The following is a 13,087-nucleotide window of genomic DNA, read 5'->3' on the forward strand; positions in this document are numbered from 1 at the left end:
TGAATGCAATAAATGCCATGATGGAATTTTTAAACGATTCAGACAATGTTCAAATACTTTGTTTGTTTTTTTTTTGTTTGTTTGTTTTTTTTTTGTTTTGTTTTGTTGTTTTCATTCCTGCATTTTACGAGTGTAAATGAGATAAATCAAAAGTTGTTTGGTTTTAAAACTTCAGAAAATTTCACAAAGGTGTATACAACAAAATGTCCATCCTTACATCAAGCTTCTCCTTTTTTTTTTTTTTTTTGGTTTTGTTTATATGACGCCATCAAACATCATATGCGTGGGAATATACTCATCATATACACATCAAATGTGTTCTGCACTATTTTTCTTCAATATTGAATTCGACAAATAAGGTAAAAGAATACAAAAACAAAACAACTTTTTATATAAAGGATTTTTTTCTTTTATAAAAAAAAAGCAAACGAATAAAAATGTATTTCTATTGTGTGCCAATTATTTGCACTGACAATTTTACTTCGTAATTAAAATATACGTTTTCAGATAAAGTATATTGCCGGAATGGCTAACAGCGTATCGGCGTTCATGTGATTCGATGCAGTGGTCGGTGGATAGTCGTCTTTATCTCCGTCTATGTCCATTGCAACTTGTTTTCGCAGACCACTCACAGGATCTGTTTTGCACGGAAAAGGCCGTGCCGGTTGGACATCGATGTCGAGGTCCCAGACGTCCGTAATGGCAGTAATAAAAATGATAACAACTGCTTGGATCCGGTACCACATCTTCTTTGACATTTTGGCAGAGGGGGTCTTCATTGGCTTAAAAAAAATAAAATAAAATGTTAATGTAAAACTCGGACATGAACACTTTGGAGAAAATAGTATTAATCACATAATCAAAACTCGTTTTTATTGCTTGTTGTTTTACTAATGACTTATCATTTACCAAGGCCAAAAACCACACGAGGATAAGGGTAAACGAGATGTACGCAAAAAAATAAAGGACTTCAAATATATGAAGCAACCCCTATTTTCTTTGAAAGCGTCTATCGCCGAAAAATTTAACAATAAAATGAAATAAAAAATAAAAATTTGCGTTGTATTACTTCTGGCGGTTTTATATTTAACTAGCAAGACCCGTGCTCCAGTGTTGCTCGGGTGAAATCTAAAAGACTTATTTAACTTTAGAAAGATAAATATTAGAATATCAAGCAACCCATCTGAGCCATTTTTATGCTTTTTATACTTGGACTTTCGGCTAAGATAAAGTGTGTGTGTGTTGCCTGCTTGAGTACAGCCCTTCGAATAAGTTTAGCGTCTTAGCTAGTTTAATGAATGGGTCACCCTACACCGTTGGTATCAAAATCGCCCAAGATTCCCATTACCCATTTTGATTATTTTGTCTTCAGTCTCTCCAAAATTGATTTATCTTGGAAGGACATCTACATTCTCTAAATTTCATCCTCCATTTTCTTTTTCTCTCAAATAAATCCAACTCTTATTTAGAGATTAACCTGTGTATTTCTGGTTCTGAACAAACTCGAAAAAATTTAGCAGTCTATTATTTAGAAAAGACTAGGAGAGGGAGAGGGGTGACAGACATAGATAAACATCGGTGTGAGCAACCGTAGCATAAAGATATGACAAGTGAGCTACAGTTCCGCCGTACATAATAGCGTTATCAGATGTTTTACCGTAACTTAAACTGGATTATAGGAGAAAAGAAAATAGGAAAGGAAGATAGGCAAAGAAAGGGGAATATGAAAACTGTGCCATAATTCAAGTCAACTGCAGAAATCCTTGCACCTCCTTCGAGAATCGATAGGAGGAGGAAGGTGTTCGTTTAACAAAAACCAAACAAACTTTCACTTGAATTTAAAAATGTCATTAAGAAAAAAATATTAAAGTTTCTATGCGAATAATAAATCCATTCAATTCTACAACTGTGAAACTTCACTTTTAGGTTAGCCAAATTGCAGACAATGTATGATGAGCCAAACGCTATCACGTCTAATGCACAAATGACACTGCGCCTCCTTGATGGAACAGGAAATCCGGTTTGTACTCATTTGCATGAGTTTGTGCCCCCGCGGATATAAAAGACGTCGGATTTTCTTTGTGGGAGCAGTATTTTTCTTTCATTTGCTTTGGTCGGTGAAATTTTGTGTTTATCGTTTCAGAAAGACAGTGAAGGGGGGAAATACTCAGTATCGCGAATCGAGGTCGGAAAGAAAGGGACAGTAAGAAGAAAGAATTAAAAATAGAACATTCTGCTTCACAAATTTATATTGTTTGCATTGTCATGAAATAAAGTTTCAATTTACTCTATAACGCTGTTATATTTCACATATCCTGTCCCACAAATGTGAAAATTGTAAAAGGAGACTTGCTGTCACATTTTCCTCTGTTTTAGGCCAAAACAACCAGTCTAAAGTATTAATGGCAGGAGTTCCCTGACATGGATGGGGAACATCTCATGAGTTAGTCCGTCATTTTGGTTCGTAGGTCAATCAAATAATAGGAAGCTTGTTGCTAGGGGAAACTGAACACAGGAAAGGAAGGAAAAGTTGCAGTTGAAAAAGGAGACGAGAAAGAAGACAGCGAAGGACAAAAATAAGAGATTCTTGCCAAAAAAGCAAGAAATTTCGATTTTAAAAAAAAACAGATGTTCCGGCCGAAAAAGCAATAGACTTCCAAAATCCAGGATATTTCAAAAAATATAAGAGATCCTTGTTGGCAAAGCAAGAGATTTCGATAAAAAGATGTCCTGGACGACAAAACAATGGATTTTCAATAAAAGCAAGAGATATAAAATAAAAAGATTTCGATAGCAAATCGTGGAAAGAGAATTAATTACGAATTCATCTCTCCAGCGAAAGGGAATTACGTGAATAGAACCCTTTCAACAAGAAAATTGTCATTTCCCTTCATAAACTTAAATCCCACGTTTATTTGCAAAAAAAAACATTTTAAATTTCCCGCGATTAACCTACACAAGGAATGTCCAAATCTTAATGAAATAACGACAAAAAAATGAAGACGTTGTTCCCAACTAATTTTAATCCCCATTTTTAATTCGAAACAAACAAAAAATAAAATACAAACAAGAACTAAACGCCGTAAAATGTACGCTTTTTTGGCTGCAAACAACTAAGTGGAGCCGACAACACAATTCCGCCAAGAAAACGCATAGATATGTTCATTGTTTTTGTTTTGTTTTTTGTTTTTTTGTTTTGTTTTTGGGGGGTATGTTTTTGGTTTGTTTTAGATTTTTCATGTTAATAAATGCGTATTCTTGTTTGTTCATGCCTGCCTTACGTTTTCCTTATCTTTAACATTGTCAATAAGCTTTATATTACTTAACGTAGCTCCCCGCGAGGCTCAAGGAGAAGCGTTAAGAAAACACAGAATACAACATTGAGAAATACAGAATATAACAATGCCGTAAAATTCGAACGTAAATTCAACGTTTTAATGGCCGGAAAGCATTGTATTCTTTATTTTCCTAATTTATTAAGAAATGCCGTTCAAATTTGAAATTGAGAAAATGCGAAAATAATAATGTTTAATAAATAAATAATTCGTTCAATTCCAAATCTGTTTATAAACTGTATCCAAAACATGAGAATGTCAAAAAGGTATTGTATATTTATTTTTGTACGAAGAATTCCGTATTGTCTGAGGCAATGTTTAGCTTGTTTGGATGACGGGATTTTCATTAACTAATATTGTAAATAAAACAAAGCAAACAGCTTTTTTTAATTGGATATATAATAATTTTCTCTTACAAATAATCCAAGCAAATGCATGTTTATCAATACCGAGAATGTTTTATAATGATTTACTGTTTGGAAAAATGTTTTATATATATATATATATATATATATATATATATATATATATTATTTTATTTTATTACCGTTTTATCTGTTTAGTTACACATATTTCCGCTACCGAATCGTATCAACGATTGATAAGTTGATAAGATTCGGTAGCGGAAACATGTATAACTAAACAGATAAAACAGTAATAAAATAATATATATATATTTGCTCTGCAATAGTATTGAGCACCTTCTTCAAGTTTTCACTTTTTACCAGTTCTGCTATATATATATATATATATATATATATATATATATATATATATATATATATATATATATATATATATATATATATATATGCTTCCCGGCTGAATACAATATGATAGTCTTCAAGTCCAATGTAAACAAGCTCTTATTGAGCTGTCCTCTTAAATAGCCCGAATTATACCAATTTCACCATTAACAATTACCACACTACAACCTCACATGAATTAACCCTTATCCTCGAGTAGCCTTCGAGCCTTAATAAGTGATGCTTCCTTTGTAATATATATATATATATATATATATATATATATATACATATATATGTTTGTGTGTGTAGAGCTGCTTTTTTTCAGTCTATTTTTCAAGCCAGCTAAATAAATTTGACGAAAAGTAAAACAAGCTTGCATAAGTTGCTATGTAGAGAAATGGGTTCAGACATTTACGCAAAAGATAAAACAGTAGTCTAGCAATTGACTAATTCCATTTTTAATTGCTTCGCCGCTGGCCGTATCTACTACATCTCATGGTAGTTTTTTTCTATGGTCCAGTGATACTGATTAAGAAAGCGATCCTCTTGCGATTTAATCGAAATCGGAGTTAGCAACGCTAATAATGCTGTCGTAGACTTCTTTCAGATGCTGGAGTCGATAGTTAGCCTCAAGAGAGATCACACTGCGCATTTATGAAATTGCAGTCCAAAGTTTTCATGGTTAAAGCGCTAAAATAGGGACGGCAGAGGGAGATGCTAAGGGTGCCGAAGCACTTGCTCCCGTTACTCTTGCTTTAAAAGTGTCCTTTTCAGAAGAATGCATTATATTCATGTGCCCTACAATTACTATATTTTTTCCGTTTTATTTTTCACTTGAGCACTTGCCCTGCAAATGATCTCTGCACGTCACTGCCATTAAATAAAATTAGTCTGTTCGACTGGAAATAAGCAAATTAAACAACAAAGAGAAACATTAGACTTGTACAGGATTCTAACCAATGACTGGGACAAAGTGGGGCCATCTGTCACTGGTGTTACCATAACCATTTGGCTGACGATCACTGAATGTTGAATTTGTACAAATAACCTATCTTTCCGAATACACAACGTTGTTATAAGTAAATGTTCTCTTACGTATCATGATAGTATCGGGAATCTTCCTGTTTCCACACTCATGTACTACAACGTGTGCAAATTCACAAGAATCGTTCTTCGGATAATAGAGGGTTCCATCACCACAACGCTGGAAAGCCAACAAAGTGCCATTCGTACAAGAGAGGAACTGCGAACAATCTTCGGGATCTGGGTTGTTTCCGGTTTTCTTAATGCAACGGGAATCATCTGAAAGGACCAAAGTATGCTATTGTAGAAATCATAAAAATGTATCGCAAGTTTAATGGCAAAAATGCTTTGTCTTCAACCTTGAAATTAACTGGTATTACTTTAAAAAGCGCAAAATATAAAACTATTAAAACTCAAAATACAATTTACTTATTTGTTGCATTAGTAAAAAAAAAATATGCTCCTTTTTTCCTGTCGCATATTTTTGCTTGGCTGGGATGATTATATTATTATGAAAGAACTAAATACAATACGTAGTTAAAACAAAATTTAAATTGTTTTGAAATATTAAAATAATTTCCAAACTTATTAATAATGCTTACCCATTCATTTATTTAATTTATTATCGCTTATATTTGTAACATGACCACATGACCGTTACACTTTAGCCGGGGCGTTACATTTCAACCACTCGGTCCCACACGTTGTCTGGTACCGTCACAGTAAAAAACAAACAAGAAACATCATAAAAAATACGACTCGGTATTTTTAGGTGAATACAAAAAGCATTTATTCCAATAAATTCCGACAACGCACTTCGCTGTGTTTCAAAATATCACTCACGCGTTGAACATGTCTGTCAAGATGCTCTTTCACGCACGTGCCTTTTTCGTCGCCTGTCGTTCCGCTTTCTTTCTCGCCGCATACGAGTCAAAACACGTATGATCGCTGTCCTTTTTCCTGCCCATTTTTCTTCCTTCCCATGACGTCAGCGCGTGCACACTTGTTTAATTTGCATATGTGCTAAGACGACCGCTGCTAATAATAGTCAGTTATCCTACGGTTGCCGCTGATTTTCTCACACGCGTGCCATATGCACTGTTTGAATTCATGTCGTTTGCGAGGACAGGCGTCAGAGAAGATGGTCACTTAAGACACGTGAGTGATGTCACATCCGTAACGAGAAGTCATGCATGGCATGAGAATGAGGAAATGTCGTTGTTACAAAAACAAGAGTCGAGTTATTATTTGTCCCATGTTCCTTGCGACGTAATCTACTACAAGGTTTTTGGTCTACGTGTGTAAACGTGTGTACTACGTTACATAACCGGGGAAGATATTTTCGTTCACTCGGGCATGGCTGAATGGAAAAATAAATTATGTTTTCTGAATTATTATCGCTAATAGTAAAGATTGAACCTTCACCCTCCATAAGACTCAATTAGAACTGATTGTAATCAACGCTTATAACCGTTGTGCCACGGGCAAGGGCTATATCAGATGGGACGTTATGAAAATAACAACCAAGATGGGAATGGTAGTCTGAATTATCTAAATAATACAAGTTATCAGTCATTTGTTTCTAGACCTGTAGTGCAGTGGATAAAATACTTGGTAAAATTCAGTTACACTCTTCTGGGGGTTGAAGGTTAAATCTTCAGTGCAGGTGGCCCTGAAAATACAATTGCAATTATTTAAGATACCTGTCCGGTTATGGATGACGGAACAAGAATATGCTAACTCTGTCGATCAACTAAAGTGTTTTGTTTGAAATTTTGGTGCTAATTACCGAGATCAACAAGTTACATCTGAATAAGGCCGGAGGTTACATCAGCCAAAACGTTGTGAAAATAACATCTAAGATGAGAAGTAGTAGTCTGGATCGTCCAAATAATTCAAATTATCAATCCCTGTTCCAAAAAAACAATCCAAAATAGAATTTCCTTATCGTTGAAATATACCAATTATAATGTTGATGAATGTTGCGTTTGGTAATCATTTTTTCCGCTACACTGAGGGCACTTATTGACAATTGAAGAACGACCGGGATTTATTGATTCACTAGCAGGCCACAGGGGCCGCCCGGTTGAAAGATACGTTTAAATATATTTGAATTTATACAAGTTTCATATGTATTATTATAGTGCGAATTCTCTATTGCACCCAATATATAGATATGATTCCAAACGTTAAAAAATAAATATGACCTGGATGCCATTAGCTAAAATCGAAACCAAAACCTATAACGTTCCAGCTAGAGGTCGTTAAGTTTGAAATGACGCCGTGATGTTAAAGTTGTAGAGAGAGTGGCATACAAATTCAGACTTTCATTATAGTTCATTGTATAGCCTGAGTGCCCGGCGTTGCGAAGGGGGGAAAGAACGTGAAAAAAAACGTGATGTCTTTGCTGTTGCGTACATCGCCAAACCGAAAGTCGCGCAGGTTTAAATTAAGGCTAGTCAATGAAAAAGAGGGGATGACTTTCGAAAATATCGGCGAAAAAGCGACCCTCCCTGTAGAAAAGTGCCCAGTTAAGGGTGAAGGATTTAATGATTTTAGCCAACATTTCGATATTTGTCGTCCGAAGTGTCGAGCTTCAAAACGATACCGATCTCGTGAAAATCCTTCGCTCCTGTCAAAAGTTTTAGCAGACAAACATACATACATACATACATACATACATTTAAACAGACATATGAGATTTATATTATATATATATGTGTGTGTATATATACATATATATATACATATATATATATATATATATATATATATATATATATTAAGTAAAGTGATTTTCAATTTAAAAATTAAAAAAAAAAATTTTTAATTTAAAAATCAAATTTTAATTAAATTAAAAATCAATTTCATAAGAAGGAACAACAACAAAGTCAATTATCTGTACGATCGTTTCGGAAATCCGTGCTTTTTATTTGTGGTATACATGAAGTTATGTAGAACAATTATATATAGTTTTTTTGGTAAGCACGGTCTCCTCATCAGCAAATTTAGGAGGATTTTTATTGAATTTAAAAGACACCATAAATAAACCTAGCATTAAAAGTAAGGCAGATGAATCTGAAAAAATTGAAATAAAAGGTTTGGATTTAAAATTTATAAGAAAATGAATATAGGTTATAGATAGAAATGAGTAGAAAAAAAATATATTTTTTGAATTTACATAATAAATTTGATTTAAAAATATATAGAGATAGTTACCTTTTAGTTTTTCTTTTTTTGAAATCAGGAACTGTGTTTAAAGTAGTCATTTAGATGTTTGCTATAGCTTTTTATTTTATTGAATGATGAATTTTAAAAGGGTGATGCTCGTGCAGTAAATTGTTTCCGTTACCGTATTTTGATTTAAAGACGCTACAGTTAATATATATATAGAGAGAATATTTATTTTGCAAGTTTTTAAGGGGAGATAATTGTCATGTATTATTGACTTTATTTATTATTTGATTTACGGGTCTAAGGGAGGTAATTGGTCTAACTTAATTTATTTTTAAAAAAAAATTGTAATCTATTTTTACTAATGAGTAATTTTTAATGATTTAAGGTGGTTTATATTTATTAAATTTAAACCAACGTTTATGATTACATGTCAGAAGCTCGTGTCTTGAATTTACTAGTTTGGTTGTATTTTTTATATCTTCATATTTTAAAATTTTTAGGGTTTCTTTTGTACATAGTGCACAAAATTTATCTCCTGGTTTATATGATTTGCAAGTATCAATTATTTGCCATTTTAAGTTGAAAGAAATATTTATTAATAAATTATAATTAAATAATTTATATATATATATATATATATATATATATATATATATATATATATATATATATATATATATACAAGATTCACGCAAGCAAGCAAGATTGCCTGGACGGTTCACAGAGTTTTATAATTATTAATATCTTTTCATTTCCACGTATTCACTCTTTCAGGGAATATACATTGTGAGACAGGAGAAATCTTTAAACTATCTCAAATACGTAAACATCATGATACTGTCTCAAATTCTTTGTGCGATAATTCTTTACCTGAAATAATTCCAACGTCTTATCTTCCCCCTTCTTTTTCTATTATTTTAATGAGGCCATATTTGAAAGTGGGTGGAATCGAAAAGTCTCCTCTAATATAATGTATCTGTGAAAAAAAGCTTCATTTTTTTCTGTTTTCCGTTTCTTTTAATCACTTTGACACACCGGTTCCCGTTGAATCACCGAATGTAAGCGTTGTCGAGCGTAGTCAGTACTAAAATGAGTGACCATTTGGGAATGTCAGGTAGTGTATGAGATTTCCGTTTATCTCGGCATTGTTTCCAGCCGTCTTGCAATTCTCCTTACAACTAGAATCAAACAGAGCCAACACAGGAGAGGAGTGGGTGGGCATTGCACAACCCTTACTTCAACAATTACACGAGCAACCGCATGTATAGGCCTATCCATTGTCTCTCAAACAGAACAGATGCCATGAACTTTTTCTTTCATAAAGACTTTTGAAACTTACTCACATAAAACAAGCAATGTATATCCCACTATTTTTCCAGCAATTATACCGTCGTGTATCGATCATTACATTTACACACACACACACACACACACACATACACACACACACACACACACATATATATATATATATACCTACATATACATATATATATGTACATATATATACATATATATACATATATACATACATATATGTACATATATATACATATATATACACATATATATACACATATATATAAATATATATATACATATATATGCATATATATATGCATATATATACACACATATACATATATATACATAACATATGCATATATATATATATATATATATATATATGTTATGTATTTATTCCTACAGCCAAATAATGTTGCAGCTCACACAAGCCATGAAAACTAACGAACCGGAAGTCATAGATGCGAGTTTCACCCTCATTTGTACTCATCAGTTGAACACACCGGACGCTGGATTCGAACTCTGAATCTCTTGCGTGAGAGGCGATTCCTCTGCCACTTGAGCAGCCGGGTCCCACACAAGAAAGTTTATTAACTAACACAGATCAAGCAAACCACGATACCCGACCATGGAATGTTCCTACTTCGTCTAAACTAAGGCGTGTAGTCATTCAAAAACTTGTTGCATTACATCGTTCTGGAGAGTGTAAAAATGCTACTTGCGAGACATCATCTTGGGTTTTTAGTAGCTGGATGACTACACCCCTTGTTTAAGCCGAAATTGACACGTCCCATAGTCGGATTTTGACGCGGTTTGCTGGATCTGTTTTAGTTAATAAAATTCTTCTTTTTTTTTTTACAAAGGAGTTACCACTTATCAAGGTCCGAAGACCACAGAGGATAAAAGGTTATGACTGTACAGTAGTCAATGGGACAATATCGTAATAATTTTTAATAGTGTAAATTTGATAAATCGCATTACTTAAGGGAACGGCTCATCAAGAACTTGTTTCCGTTGGACTTGAAGCTTGAAGACGACCATATTGTAGTCAGCTGGAAAGCAAGCAAACAGAACAGAGTTCCACAGGTGTGCAGTTCTAAGAAAGAAGCTTTGTTTATGGAATCTACATTTAGGTTAAGGCACAGATAAAGAGTGGAGAATTATTGATAGTGATTTCAGCTAGACAAGTGTTTTTCGTGAAAGTTTGCGAGGGGGGGCATAGATTGGGGCTCAGGCGAGCACTTGTCATGAAAATAACGATAAATCAGAGACAGGCTCTTCTGTAGAAAAAAGTTTGCAGGGAAGAGAACAGGGCATCCCGACTAGGCTACAAAGTCTATTTTTAACTCTGTCAAGGCATACCTAGTGCTTATACAAGTAGAGAACTGCATCAGTAACATCCCACTATTTTTCCAGCGACCTTGGTAACGGATTTAATGTCTGTTCCATTTCAGGATCAGGAGTAAAGGTTAGACCCAGAAGCTTGTCAAAACATGGAGCCTCCTTAAGACGAGAGCAATTCATTTCAATTAATGCCAAACGGGGATCAGAACGTTGATTGTGTAAGGCAGAAGCTTGTTTTTAGATGCATTAAAAGTAATCAGCCACCTCTTTCCCCCATGTACCACATGCTCAAGATTAGAGGAGAGGGAATCAGCGAGAACTTGGTCATTTACGACCTTTGAAGTGTTGCCATAGATGATAGTGTCGTCAGCATAAATGTCTACGAATCATCTTAGGATGTGATATGAGAGATCATTGATATAGATCAGGAAGAGAGTTGGGCCCAGGATGGACCTCTAAGGAACTCGAGCATTAATACTATGAGCTTCTGATTTCTGCTATCAACCACCACTCTTATGAACCTATCAAATAGAAATGATTTAATAATTGAGAAGATATTGTCAGCTATACCATAGCTGGAGATTTTGTAAAATAGACCTTTATGGCATACACTATCAATTGCTTTAGAAAGGAAATCTCCATCGAGAGAGTTGCTAATCTTATGATATATAACCGTTAGTACATCTAGCAGAACGGAAACCATATTGCATGCTATTAAGAAGGTTATTTTTGCTGAGGTGGTTGACTACTTCTCTATTTAACACAGATTTCAGCAACTTGCTCACGACGCACGTGACACTTATTGGCCTGTACTGAAAAGGGGACGACGGATCATCTGATTTGTTAAATACGGGGCATACTGATGAGTTTTTTCCAGGGTGCTGGAAAGCAATTCTCTTTATAACAACGCCTAACTAGCTTTGGAAGTATGGGAGCTAATTCTGGTTGAAGCTTTTTCTATAATTGGAATGCCGTCAGGGCCAGTTGCTTTACTGGAACCAAGGTTTTTGATTAGTTTGGCAACATCACACACAGTTATTTGTATGTCGCATAGCCTGTTTTCAGATAATGAAGGAAATACGGGGGCGGCTTTTATCGCAGAGGATAGAATTAGTTACAAAATTATTGGCAACGAGTTTGGCTTTGTCTGATGCTGACGAGATTACCTCAGGTCCATTGATGATGGTTGGGATAGAGCACACGCTTCTGTTCAGGACCCTGTTTGTTATTTGCCAGAACTGGTGGGAACCAAGCCGCTGCTCAGCTACTTCGGACTGAGAATATAGCTCTCTTGCGTTCTTTATTACTCTTTTACATAGGTTACAGTTGTGAAAGCAGTTTTAGTCTCAGTACATCTATTACGCTGAAAGCAATGGAAAAAGTAATTTCTATGCGCAATGGCAGCAGCACATTCTGGGGGGACCCACGACTGGTTGTTAGGTTTTCGCTGGAATGTTTTGAAGGGCATGAGCGGTTTATACCTACAATTAACCATTCCATCAGGTCTGATACTATAGAGGACACATTCTTTTAAAACATGGAACGCAGAGGTAGATCTGATATAAATGGATGGAAACTATCCCAGTCAGCTATAGAGTATCGATATACTGTACGGTGGAGAGGTACATCTGAGGATTTATTACATTTGTTTTTTTTTAATCTTAACTGATATAACCGAGTGATCAGAAGATCCCAGTGGGGAAAAAACGAAAGATGAACATAGCTCAGGGCAAGTTGTGGCAAAAAGGTCGGGGAAACTTCTATACTGTCTGTCGATGTCGGGCACACATGTGGGTTTGTGAACAATCTGAATCAGGCCATAAGTAATGGAGAAATTGTGACAGAACCTCCTTTCATCATGCCTTTTTTTGAATGGGCTAACTATTCAATATTGTAAACATCGACGTCTCCACAGACGTCAATGTTAACTGAAGAATGAGCAGACAAGATGTGGCTAATTTTCTCAGGTATGCTCTTAATAATAGTAACTCCGCTGTTGGGGGGGATAGAAGGCAAATATAAATGCAGGGGTGTGAGCAAGTGCAACCTGAAAGCACATATAGGGTAATTTAGGGTCTTCTCTGGAGATGTTCTTACTATATGGAAAGCCATATCTCATGTAGGCACATATTCCATGCCCATGGCGATACTGCA

General features: G+C 34.8%; 1 protein-coding gene across 1 annotated transcript in view; it reads right to left on the reverse strand.

Moving 5' to 3' along the window:
• Window positions 1-585: 585 nt before the first annotated feature.
• LOC145284656 (uncharacterized) overlaps window positions 586-13,087 on the reverse strand; it is a 28,546-nt gene continuing 16,044 nt past the window's right edge. The window contains exons 2-3 of the mRNA XM_080133558.1: window positions 5,180-5,386; window positions 586-782 (exon numbers count right to left, since the gene is read on the reverse strand). Of these exons, the coding sequence (XP_079989684.1) occupies window positions 586-782; window positions 5,180-5,386 (404 nt within the window). The remainder of the gene's footprint in view (window positions 783-5,179; window positions 5,387-13,087) is intronic.

The sequence above is a fragment of the Euprymna scolopes genome, chromosome 9 (genome assembly GCF_053919585.1).
Source record: "Euprymna scolopes isolate OS-2025 chromosome 9, ASM5391958v1, whole genome shotgun sequence".
In the NCBI taxonomy this organism is placed as follows: domain Eukaryota; kingdom Metazoa; phylum Mollusca; class Cephalopoda; order Sepiida; family Sepiolidae; genus Euprymna; species Euprymna scolopes.